The sequence below is a fragment of the Amphiprion ocellaris genome, chromosome 1 (genome assembly GCF_022539595.1).
Source record: "Amphiprion ocellaris isolate individual 3 ecotype Okinawa chromosome 1, ASM2253959v1, whole genome shotgun sequence".
Classification (NCBI taxonomy): Eukaryota; Metazoa; Chordata; class Actinopteri; family Pomacentridae; genus Amphiprion; species Amphiprion ocellaris.
The window spans coordinates 11140351-11158727 of NC_072766.1; the positions used below are offsets into that span (position 1 = coordinate 11140351).

At 40.5% G+C, this 18377-nt stretch overlaps 2 protein-coding genes and 1 long non-coding RNA gene across 3 annotated transcripts in view; 2 read left to right on the forward strand and 1 right to left on the reverse strand.

The window, feature by feature from the left end:
• Positions 1 to 325: 325 nt before the first annotated feature.
• On the forward strand, positions 326 to 10948 carry ctr9 (CTR9 homolog, Paf1/RNA polymerase II complex component). The gene is made up of 23 exons (XM_023282840.3): positions 326 to 484; positions 1679 to 1777; positions 2084 to 2323; positions 2422 to 2539; positions 2625 to 2714; positions 3332 to 3588; positions 3689 to 3796; positions 3888 to 4124; positions 4247 to 4465; positions 4700 to 4883; positions 4994 to 5082; positions 5181 to 5366; positions 5955 to 6042; positions 6131 to 6279; positions 6378 to 6494; positions 6583 to 6728; positions 6810 to 6881; positions 7197 to 7332; positions 7445 to 7603; positions 7695 to 7843; positions 7932 to 8031; positions 8114 to 8226; positions 8303 to 10948. The coding sequence occupies exons 1-23, from the start codon at positions 440 to 442 to the stop codon at positions 8688 to 8690; spliced, it is 3489 nt and encodes a 1162-aa protein (XP_023138608.1). The 5' UTR covers positions 326 to 439; the 3' UTR covers positions 8691 to 10948.
• eif4g2a (eukaryotic translation initiation factor 4, gamma 2a) lies at positions 9785 to 17348 on the reverse strand. Its single transcript, XM_023282838.2, has 21 exons — positions 17309 to 17348; positions 16487 to 16550; positions 16299 to 16355; positions 15391 to 15516; positions 15129 to 15231; positions 14911 to 15042; positions 14751 to 14817; positions 14495 to 14646; positions 14240 to 14350; positions 13972 to 14154; positions 13710 to 13851; positions 13425 to 13588; positions 13225 to 13332; positions 12914 to 13018; positions 12730 to 12825; positions 12413 to 12628; positions 12008 to 12266; positions 11675 to 11879; positions 11322 to 11530; positions 11097 to 11218; positions 9785 to 10945 (listed from the first exon to the last, which is right to left on the reverse strand). The coding sequence occupies exons 1-21, from the start codon at positions 17346 to 17348 to the stop codon at positions 10880 to 10882; spliced, it is 2727 nt and encodes a 908-aa protein (XP_023138606.2). The 3' UTR covers positions 9785 to 10879.
• Positions 17349 to 17371: 23 nt separating this feature from the next.
• Positions 17372 to 18377, forward strand: part of LOC129348917 (uncharacterized) — a 33384-nt gene continuing 32378 nt past the window's right edge. The window contains exon 1 of the long non-coding RNA XR_008601671.1: positions 17372 to 17480. This is a non-coding gene — a long non-coding RNA (uncharacterized LOC129348917). The remainder of the gene's footprint in view (positions 17481 to 18377) is intronic.

An 18377-nucleotide genomic window follows, 5' to 3' on the forward strand; every position in this document is an offset into this window, starting at 1 on the left:
CAATTGTAGGAAACAAATCACATTCTCCAGTCAGTGGCGCAAATAAATTACTCCCAGTCCATGAAATCCTACTGTAGTAACATAAATTGATCGGTCTTTCAAAATTACCGACATTTACATGTTTCATTTGTAAGCCAATTGATACCAAATCCAAATAGACTGTTTGAAAACTCAGTAAAGAACTAATGGAGCTCATTTTTCGTGCAATTATTATCATTTTTTAGTTACTGCTGAGTCGACAACCGCGTTTCCATCGGAGCGTACGACGAACCAAACATTTAGGAAACCCGACACTCTAGCCGGACGTAATTTCAGTTGCACCATCCGTGTGTTTGTGTCTTGTCGGAAGCATGAAGTAGCTACCAACAGGCAGCGGACGGGAGTTTTTGTATCTTTTATTTTGTGAATTCAACTTCAAGCGGGCTTCTCCTGATTCAAGATGTCACGGGGCTCCATTGAGATCCCTCTACGGGACACAGATGAGGTAAAACTCCTCTGATGTTTAGTATTTCTAACTATTGCGTATGTTTAACTCAGTGAGCCTCGCTGTACTGCTAGCCGTTAATGCTAACTATAGCTAGCATAAGCTAATGCTCACTACACATCACTGCGGCGGTTTAAACGTTTGTGTAAGATCTCTTCAATTCGATTGAATTATAAACAGTAGAAATACTTAGTCTTTAAGTACAGAAGTACTACTGTTAGCAAACATTATAAAAATCCCCGCAACTATGAGACAGGCTCCTTTGCAAACTGTAGGTCAATCATTGAGATGTTTTCTGTCAGTGCCCCTCTTAAAATATTAAACCTTTATAGAGGCATTTCTTAATTCAAGGACTTATCACATAGATGATATTTAACTTTCAGCAGCAACCTAAAATCTTAATCCCCACTGTATAGTTCCGAGTATATTTTTTTTTTACGTGAGATTTCATCAAATGCATCAAACATCTGCATCTTAATTCATAATAACAGTGGGCAATGTGGGGAAAAATGGCTTTCACAGTACATTATTTTATGTGAAGATGATACCTAGATACATGCTGCTGAGTTGCATTGCTGTGCACACAGAATGTTTGTATTATTTAGACAGTCTAGTTGATATTAACGGGGTAAACAGAATATTAGACAACCATCACAACCTCTAAGTCACTATACATTTGGATGAATATCTCTAAAATACTTGCAACAAACACTAAACAATACAACCTTCAGCACCATTTGCCTACACTGAGATTTGTTGAAGCAAAGTGCTGTATTTAACTGTTTATTCAATATAGTATACCTAAGAAACTCGCAATAAGTGTTTGTTAAATTAAGCCAAATATGGTTAATGAGACAGTGGGAATGTGATTATCTTTTTTTATTCAAGTAATTAATACTGTGATGTGTTAATCACTTGGTCTATAATATGTGAAAGACAAAATGTTTTACCCAAGTCTTCAAAGGGCCTAATTGATAGTTATCTAAATTAGAGACCAGCCTACCGAAATTATATGAAAACACAGCATTTTCATTAAAAAGATCTGAACTTTTAACAATGCAGATGTATTCGAAGAATCGGGGCATAAATAGTACAGAAAAGTAAACTTCAGATTGTCTCCCCATATATGCAACACGTATAGAAAGTTTTGTCAGACCTTGATGCGTTGTGACTTGAACGATTTGTGTTATGCAGGTTATTGAGCTCGACTTTGACCAGCTGCCAGAGGGAGACGAGGTCATCAGTATCTTAAAGCAGGAACACACACAGCTGCACATCTGGATTGCTTTGGCGGTGAGTGTATTCTAACCTCAGACCATTACTATCTTTCTCGGTCTGCAGATATTGATTAGTTTCGCTTTCTTAGAGTTATTGACATTGAAAACAGGATAAGGCAAAGTAGCAAATTCTCAAACTTGAGAATCTCAAACCAGCACTTTAAATGATCGCGCAATTACTGAAATAACTGACAGTTGATTGAATAATTGTTTCAACAGGACACTTATTGATGTAATGTAAAATGTTAAGTATATCAGATCTGATTCATATAAAACAATGTGAAATGCAGTCATTTGTGAGAGTTTGTCTTTTCTTTTTCAGTTGGAGTACTACAAACAGGGCAAAACAGAGGATTTTGTCAAGCTTTTAGAGGCAGCACGTATTGATGGAAACCTCGACTACAGAGACCATGAAAAGGACCAGATGACCTGTCTGGACACACTGGCAGCTTACTATGTCCAACAAGCACGTAAAGAGAAAAACAAAGATGCCAAGAAGGAGCTCATCACACAGGCCACTCTGCTCTATACTATGGCCGATAAGATCATCATGTATGATCAGGTAGGAAAAATGTCTTTCAAAGCTGGTGATAATGAGAGAAAGCTTCCACTATTTTTTTTTACATTTCAGTAAATACAACATGCTGTTGTCTCATTCAGAACCATCTGTTGGGTCGAGCCTGTTTCTGCCTGCTGGAAGGAGACAAGATGGACCAGGCCGATGCTCAGTTCCACTTTGTCCTCAATCAGTCCACCAATAACATCCCTGCTTTGCTTGGCAAGTTGAATATAGAAGAGCCTAGGATTGGTCTTTACTACTGTTGTTGATTGATTAAAATAGTAACACAATTGTTGCCCAACAGGTAAGGCCTGCATCTCCTTCAATAAAAAGGATTACAGAGGAGCACTGGCATACTACAAAAAGGCTCTGCGAACAAACCCTGGCTGTCCAGGTAAACCAGTGACATGTAATATCTTTAAACACTGTATTACCCATTACTGTTATCACTACCACAGCGACTTAATACTGCTGCTACTAGAACTTGGTCAGACCTGGTCAATATCTATATTTCTTCATTGTTTTAAGGTTATAAAGAGTTGTGGCAAAGATGTGTATGTTGTAAGACTGTGCTTTAAAATTCAGCAATAATGCTTCCTGAAAGTAAACTGTACTTTATGTAACAATACATTTATTATAATTTATAGGTGTTGCTTAAAGCTAACTAAAAACACAAACACTAAACTTGAATGAAATGAATACATGTTAAACATGCGACCATAGTGAACTTTTGAAGTTGTGTCTGATTTTGAATTGTACTGAAAAATATATAATGGAAGAAAGCAGCAATAGACAAACATGTAAAATCACAATCTGTGTTTTGTAATTTTTTTTATTTTTATTTTTTATCTGTAAATGCTGAGACTGGATCCAAACATCTGTGATAAGTGAAGATGAGATGATATATGAGCAGGACTTTATTTACTGCTCCAGTTTATACTGTATTTCTCAGGCAAAGAAAGTTATTACAGAATATTCCTAATGTGTCTGATCTGTCTTGTCTCTTTCTAGCTGAGGTAAGGCTAGGGATGGGCCACTGTTTTGTCAAACTCAACAAACTGGAGAAGGCTCGTTTGGCTTTCGGTCGAGCGCTAGAGCTTAATTCAAAGTGCGTGGGAGCGCTTGTTGGTTTGGCAGTTTTAGAGCTCAACAATAAAGAGGCGGACTCCATCAAGAACGGAGTGCAGCTCTTGTCACGGGCTTACACCATCGACCCCAGCAACCCCATGGTGCTCAACCATCTCGCCAACCATTTCTTCTTCAAAAAGGTAACCACATGTCTGTTTTCCTTTGACATACTGACAGAAGGTTAAATCCTTGTGTTGTTTAACCCTTATTTGTTTCTGTGCGTTTTCTTTTCCCTGTCAGGACTACAGTAAAGTGCAGCATCTCGCCCTTCACGCTTTCCATAACACAGAAGTCGAGGCCATGCAGGCTGAGAGCTGCTATCAGTTAGCTCGCTCATTTCATGTGCAGGTAATGTCCTAGCCAGCCCTTTGCATGCTTACTGAGTGTTTGCATCTTGTAAATTTTTGTCTATGATTTTGCTTCTCTTTCTTTTCTTCAGGAGGACTATGATCAAGCATTTCAGTATTACTACCAGGCCACTCAGTTTGCTTCGTCCACCTTTGTGCTGCCCTTTTTTGGTCTGGGACAGATGTATGTGTATCGAAGAGACAAAGAAAACGCAGCACAGTGCTTTGAAAAGGTTCTGAAGGCCTACCCCAATAACTATGAAACTATGAAAATCCTGGGTTCCCTCTATGCAACATCTGACGATCAGGAAAAGAGAGATATTGCAAAAGTAGGTATCTTGTCCATCCGGGACAGGAAATTGTGCCAGATTTATCTTGAGGAATATGTTAAATAATTATTTTAGGAAGGTAGTTGAATTTGAATATATATGCGACTGTTTTTGTTTACTAGGGCCACTTGAAGAAGGTAACAGAGCAATACCCAGATGATGTGGAGGCATGGATCGAGCTGGCTCAGATCCTGGAACAAACTGACATCCAAGGAGCTCTGTCTGCTTACGGCACAGCAACCCGAATCCTGCAGGAGAAGGTGCAGGCAGACGTTCCCCCTGAGATCCTCAACAACCTGGGGGCTCTGCACTTCAGGCTGGGCAACCTGGGGGAAGCCAAGGTAGAAAACAACATGCAGTACAGTTACTTCAGCCTTGCATCCTACTGTAGCCACATTAATTTAAACCCATCATCTGCTATGTAGCTGACAATGTGAAATATACATTGAACAGACAGTACAAAGATTTTTTTTTTTTTTTACTGTGATATTTACTGATCATGAAGTGAGCAAAACTCTATATTTAACATAAACAGCAGCACTATTTCAAGGTTGGGGTCTTGTCTTCTCCCTCAGAAATATTTTCTAGCATCTCTGGACCGAGCCAAAGCTGAAGGAGAGCATGACGAGCATTACTACAATGCCATTTCTGTCACCACCTCCTACAATCTGGCCCGTCTGTACGAGGCTATGTGTGAATTCCACGAAGCTGAGAAACTCTACAAAAACATCCTCAGGGAGCATCCTAACTATGTGGACTGTAAGCATGCATCGTTCTACAGTAAAGCATGAGATCATGAAGATAAGGGGTTGTACTCTTTTGAAGACCATTAGATTTTTTTCTCTTTTTTTTACCTTTTTGGCCTGCAGGTTATTTGCGTCTTGGAGCGATGGCTCGTGACAAAGGAAACTTCTACGAAGCCTCTGACTGGTTCAAAGAAGCCCTGCAGATTAATCAGGTACAATCTGCTGGTGTGTCAGTATTATAACACTGATAGATGAAGTGTGATGTCAGATTCTTTTAAACATTATCTGATGCTTGTTCTGTTTGCTGCAGGATCACCCAGATGCCTGGTCCCTGATTGGAAACCTTCACTTGGCCAAGCAGGAATGGGGACCTGGTCAAAAGAAGTTTGAGCGCATCCTGAAGCAGCCGTCCACGCAGAACGACACCTACTCCATGCTGGCTCTGGGTAACGTGTGGCTGCAGACTCTGCATCAGCCCACCAGAGATCGGGAAAAGGTGCAGAAAGATGCCTTTTTCTTTCTAATCAGCTGACAGAGAAAATGAAGAAAAGGAAAACACTTTGTTAAAAACTATTGCTAAATAACTGCAGGTTTTCTCTCAGGCAGCTGTTGTGGCTCAGTCTGCCTGCTAAGGGCCAGTGATGACCAGGTAGCTTTGTCAAACACACGGTCAAAAATCAATTCTGGATCAAAAGTTGGAGTCCTCAAAAAGTTCTCAAGAAAGAATCTCCAAGCACTTTTCACTCCACTTTTCCCACATTATAGAATCTTTGTTGCTTTCTTTCTTTAACATGCTGCATAATAATTGTAGTTGAACAAGATGGATCATGGTATATCTCACCTTGTCATCAATATAATTAATAGATGAGTACTTACGCTTGTTTTCTCTGAAGCTTAATAAGCCAAAAATTCATTCACACGCTGTTTTAGCTTCTGATGTTAGCAGAGGCACGCTCCATTTGCTGTGAGATGGCGTGTCTCCCTGTAGAAAGGTTGAGTCAACATTGTTTTTCTTGTGTGTGTGTATGTATAAGGGGAAAGTAATAGATTCTCATATTAAGTAACAGTGGTTATGTCTTGACAGGAAAAGAGACACCAGGATCGTGCCCTGGCCATATACAAACAAGTCCTGCGAAATGATGCCAAGAATCTCTATGCTGCCAATGGCATCGGTGCGTTCAGCTTTAGTCTGTTTTTGTTCTTTTTGATTCATTCTCCTGTATGTGTATGTTGTGCTAAACATAAATTTCCTTCGTCCAGGTGCCGTCCTTGCCCACAAGGGCTATTTCAGAGAGGCGCGTGATGTGTTTGCTCAAGTGAGGGAGGCCACAGCAGACATCAGTGATGTCTGGTTAAATCTGGCTCACATCTACGTGGAGCAGAAGCAGTACATCAGCGCTGTGCAGATGGTAAGGCCCCTGGTTGTGCTAATCTATAAAATTGATTGTTTTAGTCAATGTTTCTTTTTCCTCTTCAGTACTGTTGACTATTTTTTTCTGCAAAACAGTATGAGAACTGCCTGAAGAAATTTTACAAATATCAGAACACGGAGGTGCTGCTGTACCTCGCAAGAGCACTCTTCAAATGTGGAAAACTCCAAGAGTGCAAACAGATGCTGCTGAAGGTAACATGAAGAGAATTGGAAGGCTTTTATTTTATTCAACAAAATGAAGGGACTACAGCTTTTGTATTTGTGATGTGTACACCTCAAGGCCCGCCACGTGGCACCCAGTGACACGGTGCTGATGTTCAATGTGGCCCTGGTGCTGCAGAGACTGGCCACTCTAGTGCTGAAAGATGAGAAGAGTAACCTGAAGGCTGTGCTCAGTGCTGTCAAAGAGCTCGAGTTGGCTCACAGGTAGTGACTTGATTTATGCCTCTGCTTCATACTCTGTCTAATCCTGCAGTTTCATCACTTATCCTCCTCTTCCTCACACAGGTATTTCAGCTACCTCAGCAAGGCCGGAGACAAGATGAGGTTTGACCTCGCTCTTGCTGCGTCTGAGGCCAGGTCAGTCTGCATTTATTCTTGTTACAGTTAAAGACATGCTGAAGGTTTTTCTTTCTCTTCTAAGAACAGTTTAAGAACATGTATGTTTCTAAATGAGTGAAATTGACACCTGTGGCTCCACAAATACTGGCCTCTAAACGTCTGTTATTTCACCACAAATGCAGTTACAGATTGAGAGACTAATTGATTTTTTTCCAAAAGCTTGTTCCCACAATTGCATTTTTTACAGTCATTGTAATTACAGAGTTTCAGAAACACTGATTTAGAATGTGTTGTGATATAACTGTGGGCATCTGTGGTGTTGTGGGAATGCAGGCAGTGCTCTGACCTGCTGAGTCAGGCTCAGTACCACGTTGCAAGAGCCAGGAAACAAGATGAAGAGGAGAAGGAACTTCGGGCCAAACAAGAACAGGAGAGGGACCTGCTGCGCCAACAGTTGCTAAAAGAACAGGTACATATGTTCCTACTGGGTGTCATTATGTGCATTATGTCTGATTTTGATTCACTTTTGATCTACAACACTTATACATTGGTTGCCTTGTCTCCCTCAAATCTTTTTTTAGGAGGAAAAGCGGAACAAAGAAGCAGAAGAACAGAAGAAGCTCCTGGAGCAGAGAGCTTTGTATGTGGAGAAGACCAAGAACCTGCTCACCTTCGCAGAGGGATCAAAGGAAATGGCCAAAGAAAAGAAGAAGTCTGGTGGTGGTGGTGGAGGAGGTCGGGTGAGTGTCAGCACTGTTACCAGTCTCAGCAGCAGACTTTAAGTCACACTCAACATGCAGTGTGGATAACGTACTTGTTTCTACCTTTAAGCGTAAGAAAGGTGGCGACATGGATGAGTTTGTTAACGACGACTCTGACGAGGACCTGCCAGTGAAGAAGAAGAAGAAAAGAAAGGGCGGCAGTGGCAGTGAACAAGAGGAGGGTGAGGATGGAGAGAAGAAGAAAAAGAAGAGGAGGAGGTGAGTTTGCTGCAGTGAATGCCAAATGTAGTTTAGTTTGACTGCAGGGCATTTAGATACTAAGAGAAAACTTTGTCCTGTGTTTCAGACCAATTAAAGGAGGAGATGAAGACAGTGATGATGAGGAAGGAGCATCACGACCCAAGAAGCAGCGTAAACCCAAAGAGGGACGCAAAAAGATTGAAAAGGTCTTTTTGGTGTTTCTTTGCTCTGTTCTTCTGTTGTGATTATTGTACAGATTCTACAATTTTAACATGTTTCTCATTATAGCCCCAGCCTGAGCGTATGCCACCGTCCCTTAAAGGAAAGATCAAGTCTAAGGCGATCATCTCGTCTTCTGAGTCCTCTTCAGATGAGGATGGATTGAAAATAGCTGAGGACAGGTAGAAACCTACTCAGATTTTACGCTTAAACGAGGACATCAACAGAAAGTTAATGGATGCACTTCTTCCCATACAGACAACAACGAGACAGCGGTTCAGGCTCCGACGATGAGGGCGGCCACAGGAAGCGCATCGCATCAGACAGCGACTCCGATGGCGGTAGGAACCGATCAGGCAGCGAGGCGGGCAGCCCTCGGCGCTCTGGAGGCTCAGAGGATGATGAGTCGGGCAGCGACCGTCCAGTGAAGAAGAGGAGGGTGCAGTCCGACTCGGAGCAGTCAGACAACGAGAGCAAGAGGAGTCGGTCGGGATCAGACGATGAGTCGAGGGCTGGTTCGCCCGTCGCAGCGTCAGACCGAGGGTCCGACAGGGGCTCTGAAGCAGGATCAGACAACGAGGGCTCCCCGCGCCGCTCTGCTTCAGAACAGGAAGGCTCCAACAACGAGGATGACGACAGCGATTAAACTGTCAAATCACTCGCAAAGACTCATGTAATACTGAGAAAACTCCTCACTTATACATTTTTATTTTCTATTAAAAGCACGGATATCAGCCTGTGTAATTACTTTAGTCTAGAAAAATGTCTTTTTGTATGTGAGTGTGGGGCAGGGGTACAGCATTATGGTCTATTGGTCATATCTTACTGGAAATGTCTTTTCACAGATACTGCGCTTCTTTGGAGATGTTTAGTTAAACATAGATGAAATGATGCAGTTATATAAAAAAAAGCACACACAAACTATTTTGTATCTCAGATGGTTAGATGAGACAGTGACCTGAAACTGGGATGATACGTCAATGAAATGTCAAATAAAAAAAAAAAAAAAAAACAGCAAAGAATTGTGTAAGACTGCTTCATTCTGGTCCTATGTCACACTAATGTTGACCTAACAAATACTTTAAACTTTGTTGCTTCTAATAAGCTGGAAGTAAACAAACAAAAAAAAAAAACTGATAAGATGCGGGTGGACTGCTCTACTACATGATAAATTTGTGGTTGGAAAATCGTGTCCTGTGACTCAAATCTCCCAAGCTGAATTTTCGCTTTGACTACACAAACGTATCAGTTACACTTTTTTTTTTCAAACTTTTTTAGATGGAAAACAAGGCTTTTAACAATTAACAGACCCACAACATATGTACTCTCAACAAAAAAAAATCTCAGACTGACAACATAAGACACCTGTATCTCCACCATGCTAGTATCAGGTAATTTAAAGGCTTGATAATGCAGCTAGTTATTTGAATCTAAACCCAAAATTTGTGATTTTTGACATATTGCATATCACTGTACCGACAGGTCACGTGGACAAGATAAATTTATATTAAACAGGTTGAAATAAAGCAACAGCATTTATTTAGTTGTGGAAGCCGGCATAGCTGGGCTACATCCCATATTAGAACCATCTGTAATGAGCAACATACAGCCTTAAATTAAGTCATCTCATCTTGTACATCTTAACAAGGTCAAGATGATCCACCCCAAATGACCCCAGTTTTCACAAACAAGTCTTTAAACAGAAAACTGTGGGGGGAAAAAATCTTCAAGACACAAAAATGAACTGTTAAACTTTATTTCAAGGTCTGATCTGTAGTTGTACACTCAACTTCTTGCACTCGACGTTACAGTGACACTCCAGAAGAAGGTGTAAATGTACACATACAGTACATTCTTTGTAATTTCATGAAGATAAAAAGACCATTTAAGAACTTGACAAATATGGCAAACAGACGTAAAATTTCCACGAGTGGTGAACAACCGTAGCAAAGCAAACTAAGCTTTGGCTGTCTCAATGTAAAAACCGAGACATTCAAGTATAGTCCGAGATACATTAGAGGTATATCCATATGAATTGATAAATAAAAAAAAAAGAAAAAAAAAAAGGCCACACAGAATCATTCCTAACAGCGCTAAACGTTTTATACTTAAAAACAAGCTCTTGATTCATCAAACTTAATGTGGGTAACTGAAATCATTGTGCGAGTAAAATAGGTCACTACGGTTATGGACATAATCAAATCCGGATTAAAATTTTTCAGACAAATGGCCTATTTTCAAGCACAAAGTAACCATTATAATCATGGCAGCCAACAACTGCAACTCAAGATTGTTTTAAAGAATCAAGGAAAGAATATTTTACTATTGCAACGACTCATGATGTTCAGCAAAGTGCATCTAAAAACTGATTAACAAATGTAGATAAAACAAGGAGAGAAGTCTCTTTGCATCATGTTAGAGTCTTTTCTCTTTTGTAAACAGTTTTTAAGTAAATAGTTATGGCAGCACTTGGTGACTCCTACCAGATGTCAGAAAGGTGATAAAATGGGTCAAGTTCTGGTGCTGGTGCTTTTTTTTCCCCCCTGCCAAACGCTGCCTACTCTTAAAGGAAACATAACCCAAGATAATTGAAATGTATAAAACATCTGCTGTAGGAAATCAAACAGGATAGAAAATGAGAATAAAGCATAAATATAATAAGATTGTGGTGATTCTGTCTTGATCGGGCAAAACATTTCATAGTGGAATGAATTGTAACAGCGGTTACAAGAAGAGAAGGAAAGCGATAGAAGGAAGGGACACATGAATACAAAAAAAAATGAAAAAAATAAATCACTCATTGCATCCTGATAACACATGGCTTTGGCCTGTTTCTCAGTAATCTTCATCCTCTGACTCCTCTTCCTCTGCAGTCTCCAGCCAGGTCAGCCACTGGTTCACCTGCACCAGAAGTACAATACCTCCATTAATTACTCAACTATATGGAAGTACAACACAAAATGGCTGCAGATTTTAGAGCAGCTTTGCATACGTATATTTCTATTACCACGAACAGGGCTGTGGTTCATTGATGAACTGTCCAAAAATTTACCTGAAATAATGCTTTTCCTTTTCCTGGATACTCCTGGGTGATATCCTCTTTCCATGAAAGGAAACCTTCCTCTTCAATTATTTCCATGTCATAAAGGTTCGCAAAGTAGCGCAGCAACATGCCTAAAAAATTACAACCATTACACTTCTGAAAGCCTTCATACCAAAGTTATCCAAACTCGGTGCATAAAAATGGATTTTCAGTTACGTAGAACTACAACTGTACCTTTGGGGAAACCCTTGGCATTGCAGTGCACCTGCAGCGCATAAAGCGCACTGACTTGCAGGTCGATGTAATCATGTAGGAACTTCTGCATTACTGGCTTGAAAGACAGCAGCAACTGCTTCTCCTTGTCCAGCTGCTCCTTGCTGGGTGCTGCAAGCTGCTCTTCATCGTCCTCAGGGTTGATCTCATAAGCAATGTACTGCAAGAAGCTGCCAGAAAACAAGACCATCATTACACTGTAAAACCCTTACAAAGTGACGCGTGCTGTCAGATTAACTAACAAAGCATTGTCTGATAGAATATGTGTGCTTCATTGGCAGAGACTGATTTAATCATTAGAAACGGTGCTGTACCTGGTAATGAGGATGTTCACAAAGCCTCTGTCAGTGTGGAGTTTAGGAGAGATGTTGTCCTTTATCCACTTGTAGATAGACTGTGGAGAAGGATCTACTTTGATTTGCTTCAGCAGCTCCTTCTCCAGTTTCATCAGTGGGAACAAAAAGCTGAGACCTTTGCCCTCCAGAATCTCCAACATCCTGTCCTTGTTCTGGTCAATTTCTATGGGAAGATAAATGATTCTTTATTAGTAGCAGAAAAACTATCTTCATTGAGTATAGTACCAAATCTGCTTCTCAATACAGAATAAATTGTGTGAGCACTAATGGTCAGAGTGGACTTGCACATACCTGGTAGCATCTTCTGCATGTTGACCTTGCTCTGCTGGAACAGGTCACTCAGCCATTCACGGTCCTTCAGTTTGACCATCTGCTGGAGGCAGAGCAGGAACAGCGGGAAATGTGCACCATTCTCCAGCTGATGGGCAAAATCGTCAATGCTGACGAGGTCGGCAATGATCGCTCGTGCTGCAAACTGAGCTAAGTACGACTTCACCAAAGGGATTTCTTCCTCAATCTTGGGACACTGGTCCAGAACACTCAGAAAGGCCTATGAAAAGGAGTGCAGCATGTACACAGTAAGTACCGAATAGCAGCTTGGTATTGAGACAGTGAAACCTGTACTAAGCAGTCTCATCCAAGTACGTTGATCAACTTTAAAAACTCGCTCTTAAAAACTAAAGTTATGACACTTGCCTGCATTAGGTTTTCACAAGTGACGAGGCCCTCCGTGCAGAGTGAATGGATCAGGGTGCTTGCATGTTCCTTATCCTCATCTGAACGATCAAGGGAGTAGACCATGATCTTGTTCAGCATCTCAGACAGAAAGTGTTTGGGAGCCTTCATCTCCTTTGCAGCATTCAATGCCTCGTCGATGTTTTTGCTGTTCAGGTAGTCTGCCACTAAAGTCTCCTTGAAAAGCAAAACAAAAAATGTCAGATGTGGTATGGAAGCATGTATTATCTTATGCAAGAAGTCAACCAAGACAAGCGTGAGCACATTGAGGAACTTACAGTCATTTTGCGCAACTCTTCCTTTGTAGGAGGAGCTTTTTTGTTGGACTTTGCTGGTTTTTCCTGAATTGGAGGAGGATTGGCTTTGAGGCCAAGCTATGGAGGAACAAACAAAGCAAAGTGAGAATGCGCTTCCTGAAAAATGAAAGTATGGATTTTTGTTTGAAAATCTAAAAAATGTTACCTGTCCAATTGGGGAACCCATCTGAGGAATCATAGTCATCTGTGGCTGCAGCTTTGGCACTTGGTTTTTATTCAAGATGAAGGACTGTGCTGGCCTCAGACTGATCTAGAATGCCAAAACCAACAAGTCTATTAAAATTCCAGTTAGAATATAACTCCACATTCTCAGTTGATATACATAATAGAACATAACCCTGCTGAAACAATACATTTCAAATACACCTTGGACTACCAGAGCAAGCAAAAATTAAAATAGCCAAAGTTAATGATTAAAAAAAAATAATCTTTGCTTATCAACGCAAGTGGCTGTACCTCATCCACATTGAGTTTCCCCTTCTTGCTGAACCGTGGAGCCATATCCTTAGACTGCATCTGCACTAAGTGATTCTGTTTGTGATTGAAAACTGGTGAATGCTGCCCCTGTGAAAGATTTCACACAATCACAGTTATCAATGAATAGTGCACAGGTTCAACATGGCAATAAAAATGAACAACTACAATATGGCACATACCTGGTTTGGTTTTACGTAAGGTTTGCTTCCTGCTTCAAACTGTGGCTGGTGTGAACCATTGCCGTTTCCAATATGGCCATTAAAGATGGGGTTTGCACGGTGACGACCCATGGTAGGAGAATAGTGGTCCTGAATGACCCCTGGACCTGTACCAATGCCACTCCCTACCCAAAACAACAAAACAAAACATTAAAACATTGCTTGAAGAGAATAAATCCTTTATAATACATACAGTATGTAGCTTAACTTCTTTTACAGTAGTAAAAAAAGCAAGCAGTTACATACCAGGCATTTGTCCAAACATATCAGCCAGCCCACCGAGAGTCTCCCTGTCGTATTTCACTCTTGTTGGAAGGAAAGAGGAGTTGTCCATGAAGAAGTCATTCCTCATTGCATCACTTGGAGGTGGAATGAAAACCCCCAAATCCTGCAAAGCACAGTGAGACTCTAGTTAAAATCTAAGGACACAATCTGACTACGAACGACACTATTCCCTGTGATTGTTAAACTAAACATTTATTGAGAACAGCAAAGTAGTTAAACTAACCTTTACTGCATCTTGACGAACTTGGTTGATAGTCTTTGGTCCATTGTCAACATAAGCTTTGCGAGGCACCCAGTTGTTGTCTCGCAGCTCCACCGTGTTCTGCAGCAGGAAACGAATCCTCGCTGGCAATTCCTTGTTGTTTGTTAAGGATCGCATGCGGCCAAAGTACTGATCCATTAAAGACTGGAAGAAGAGTTTATCTGTTATCAAACAGAACTAAACAATTTAAAGACAAAACTATTGTTTGCATTTGTATCCACATACTCACCTTAGCCTTGTCATGATCAAGCTTAGGTCCCACTGTTTTCATTATCTGACAGAGGCATTCCAAATCTTCACCCATATCCTTAAGTTGGACTCTCTTCTTCTTCTCCAAAAGCTTGAAAAGAAATACAAAACATTTAATACAATCCGCTTTAATTTCTGCTGGCGTGACCCAACATGATTTTGAGAACATACATATTAAGAACGCATAAGTGTGACAAATACACCCAACCATGTAAAGGTAGTAAGCACAACTTACTGTTTTGATGCACTTATGGAGGATAGATTCATGGATAAGGTTGAGTTTGCCAAGTTCACCAATGAATTTGATGTTGCCCAGCATCTTGATCTTTGCAATAGCACGCTGCTCCTCCTCCTCGGAGGTGAGTGGGCCATCGTGTTTTTCAAAGACTACACAAGGAAAAGAAACGGAATATGAAAACAAGGAAAAATACAAAACATGACCAAATCAGATTTTGCAATTTGACCACATGTATTAAGTATGATCCACTTACTTTCAACATTCCTGGCGCGATTCTCAAACTCATCTTGAAGCTTAGAAATCAGAAGCCGCCTGAAGGTCTGTAAAGGAGAACTTGTTCAAAATCCAGACAAAAAATACTCCAGCATAGTACATAGTACAAGTGTCAATTTTATTGTTTAAAGAAATCTTACAGTATTCTGCTTTTGTGTTGCTTGATTTTCTGTTGATGGACCTTCAAAGTTGGGTGCATCCTCTGCCAAGCGTAGACACAGTTGAGCGTATAACTGGCTATACTTGGGCTCTTCGAGGGCTTTGTCAACAATCTAAAGAGAAAGAAATAGAAAACGAGAAATGACGGGCCCATTTTTTTTGGTATAACGTACAAGTACAGGTAAGAAAAAATACTCACCAACAAGATGGTTCCTTTTAACACAAGTTTTGAATCTACACCCACATTGAGGAGCTCCAGGCATAGTTTGTCAAACTTCTCAGGAGTCAACTTATTAAGTATGCTAAGGAAGAGGAGGAAGGGCAAGAGGTTAAAAAAACATCCCTTTAAATATGCCAAAAATACCATCAACAATTTCTAATGGCATATTTAGGTCCTGTGTTTTTTTTTTTCTGCTTGATCTGTGAAACTGGAGTCAATATAAAGTTCTATAGAAACTTACCCTCTCACTTTCCTGAAGATCGAATCATTCTGGCCTTTCTCGTTGGAGGAGTTGGCATCTCGTCTAGTGCTTCGAGAAGGTACCCATCTCTGAACGCTAGAACCTGGGGTTTTCCCCAGGAACTCGCTGTAATGGACACAAAACATGGTCAATGTCACAATATGGATCCATTTATCAGGAAAAGAGTCTTATCACAGGTATTTAGCCCTGATCCACAGTGGCTTAGTTAAAAAGGCCATGTTGGACTTGTTGTTTAGTATCTTTCAAACTGTCTTGTCAATTGTGAAACTTGTGGTAATATTCTTTGGTTACAACTGACTATTAGTAGCATAAATGCTGAATGCATGCCCTGTCATGTTAAGCCATGCACTGACCACTAAAGACTGTCATAAGGTATGACAATCTGTGTTTGGATTGTGGGATGTCCATTGACCTCTGCCTGGAATAGCAAATATGTTGTCCGTACCCAAAAGATGCCCAACATTTAACACAGTAAGACACGTGATGCTACATGTCAATTGCGAAAAACAGAGTGAAAACAGCTTCAGCTTGAATTCTGTCAGCTCTTGAATCAAAATATTGACAGTGGCAACACTGAATCAACATGAACTACTGTTGATGTGGTACGTGGTTCGAAAATTTCCAAGTAAAAGGCTTTGGAGTATTTAAATTATAGGTTTCATCAGAAATATAGAAAACCACCATCCGATCATGGTATAGAGTCATATCATAGTGAACATGGCTATAGAGGCCATCAGAGACAGCTACCTCCCCAAAAGTGCTGTACTCAAAGAGTAACACATGTGAGTCTATAGTTTAAGGCCAGTGCTAAAGCCTGTATATTTTAAGTGTCATAAGAAATAGTGGATGTGTTGAAGGATAAATTTGAAAAAAAAAAAAAAAATCACCTGTTGCCGACAGTCTTGGGATAGTGCTGAGGTGCACCCCCACCTCCTCCCCCCACACTGTTATAGAACAAAAAAGGAAAATAGTTTTAACTTAACATAATTGTGAGTCTAAATTTGAATGTGAGCTATCTGACTTGCTTGCGTGTTCTTTATGAATAGGCCAAGTGTGATGTGGTAATGTTAATTACCTGAAACGAGAAGGACCCCCTGGTGCAACGACACTCTCCACTTTGGCGGCTTGGCAAAGAATATCTGAAAAGAATTAAGTTCTGGGAGTGGGGCAGGAAAGATCGACCTGCAGGCAGAGACAGGTATACGTTAAGAAATTAGCAGTGTCAAATGCACACAGTTGAGCTTCATCAATCACACTACAGTCAAGAGATAATACGCCTGACCTAGCAGGTCTGGTTTCCAGTTACCGCTTAGTGGATTTCAGCGAAATTGCTGAGCACATGAAAGCCAACACGTGCCCGTACAAGTGAATAGGAAGCGGCGTACAGCTAGCACATTAGCCTAGCACGGGAATGCTCGCTCACTACGTTGGCACAGATGTGTCGACGCCGGTTTCCCAATCCCAGTTTACCCCTCCCTCATCTTAAACCACATCGAAACCCCTACTAGTCGTTTCTGACTATTAGAATCATAATTTAATTTAATCAATGTTACTCTATCTACATAACCCGGTTAATAATCACCACATTTACAGGTAACTGAGATTTCGACACAAGACCTCGTTTAATGTCAGAATTTTTCCACTCTAATTTTTTGGCAGTTTTACTCCCAACCATCGTGTATAACATGACATCAAATGAAATAGCAAGACAAATGTATATATTCCGTGTACTCTCGAGTATCAGTTTTCTACACAAAAGTTGCATTCAAAAACCCGAAATACTATTCAAATCCTGAGTTTCACAAACATGTATGATGTGTAATCCAACCACATCAACGTGATATTAAGTATAAAATTGTGTTAAACCAATAAAGGACATCCTATCAGCTGGTTATACGAGGTCTTTGTTCAAACACCGGATGTCGACGCAGCGACATCTTGGAGGTTTTGTTCTCCGGGCCGCCGGTAAGCTAACGGCTAACAAGCTGTAAACAACTCTCAGCTCCTGACCTACTTTTCTCCTGACATATAACCACTTCACCACAGCTTTTCGATATAAACGATGCCAGGTAAGGCTAAACAAGAAAATCACGATTAGTATTTTTCCTTTTCGTAAACAACACAATCAAGCGAAGCGAACTTCCTACTAGACAGACCGGTCGGTTAGCTAACCAGCTAGCCAGGCAAGAAAAACAGCGACATGTCCTACCTTTACAAAAGGAACGTCAGCGTAACAGTTGTCTTGTCAACCAAGAGGTAAAAAAATGAAGGTAGAATATAAATGAAAGCTCTGAAGCCGCGTCAAAACCTTTATGGTTTTGAAATATTGTTAAAAATAAGAGAAACGCGACGGCTCAGACACGACAGCTACCGGCTACAGTGAAGAAATACTGCTGACTGTTCGTCTACGTCATGTGAGAGCCGCTTTTTGAATGGGGGCAGTCTTAACGTCATCATCCCACCCTGGTCACACGTCACACGCCAAAAAAAGTCATGCAGGTTTCGCAACCCAGTCTCAGCCTGGAGGGTTTGTTCCCTCCAGTGTTGTTTAGAAGTGAAATTCAAGGATTTTCTGGGAAATCAAGGACAACTGACTGTCTAACAGGGTAGATATATAAGTGAGAGACTTCTGAAGTCCATGGGATTCTAAGCACACTCTCATTTGCCCATTTCTGTATCACTCTTGTATATTCTTGTATATTTTGTAAATTTTTTCTTTCTATATTATGTTTTCCATATTCTTATCTTATTTCATTTTATTCTATTTTATTTTATTGTATTCTATTTTATCTAATTTTATTTAATGTATTGCACTTTACACCTGACCCTAATATTCCGTGTTGTCTTGTTGTTTACCCCCTTGTTGATTATTCAGCTGCTGTCACGACAGAATTTCCCTCTAGGGATTAATCAGTTCTGTCCAAGTGTAATGTAGCTTGTATTTTATTTTTATTAAGTTGAGGTAT

Excerpts from the sequence above, each read along its gene's own strand:
- ctr9 (XM_023282840.3), top strand. The coding sequence starts at position 440 with ATGTCACGGGGCTCCATTGAGATCCCTCTACGGGACACAGATGAG. Across the intron at positions 3,797-3,887 it reads CTCGCTCATTTCATGTGCAG|GAGGACTATGATCAAGCATT; the intron begins GTAATGTCCTAG and ends TCTTTTCTTCAG. Across the intron at positions 5,083-5,180 it reads AAGCCCTGCAGATTAATCAG|GATCACCCAGATGCCTGGTC; the intron begins GTACAATCTGCT and ends TGTTTGCTGCAG.
- eif4g2a (XM_023282838.2), bottom strand. The coding sequence starts at position 17,348 with ATGTCGCTGCGTCGACATCCGGTGTTTGAACAAAGACCTC. Across the intron at positions 15,517-16,298 it reads CCCAAGACTGTCGGCAACAG|CGAGTTCCTGGGGAAAACCC; the intron begins GTGATTTTTTTT and ends TGTCCATTACAG. Across the intron at positions 14,647-14,750 it reads TCGCGCCAGGAATGTTGAAA|TCTTTGAAAAACACGATGGC; the intron begins GTAAGTGGATCA and ends TTCCTTGTGTAG.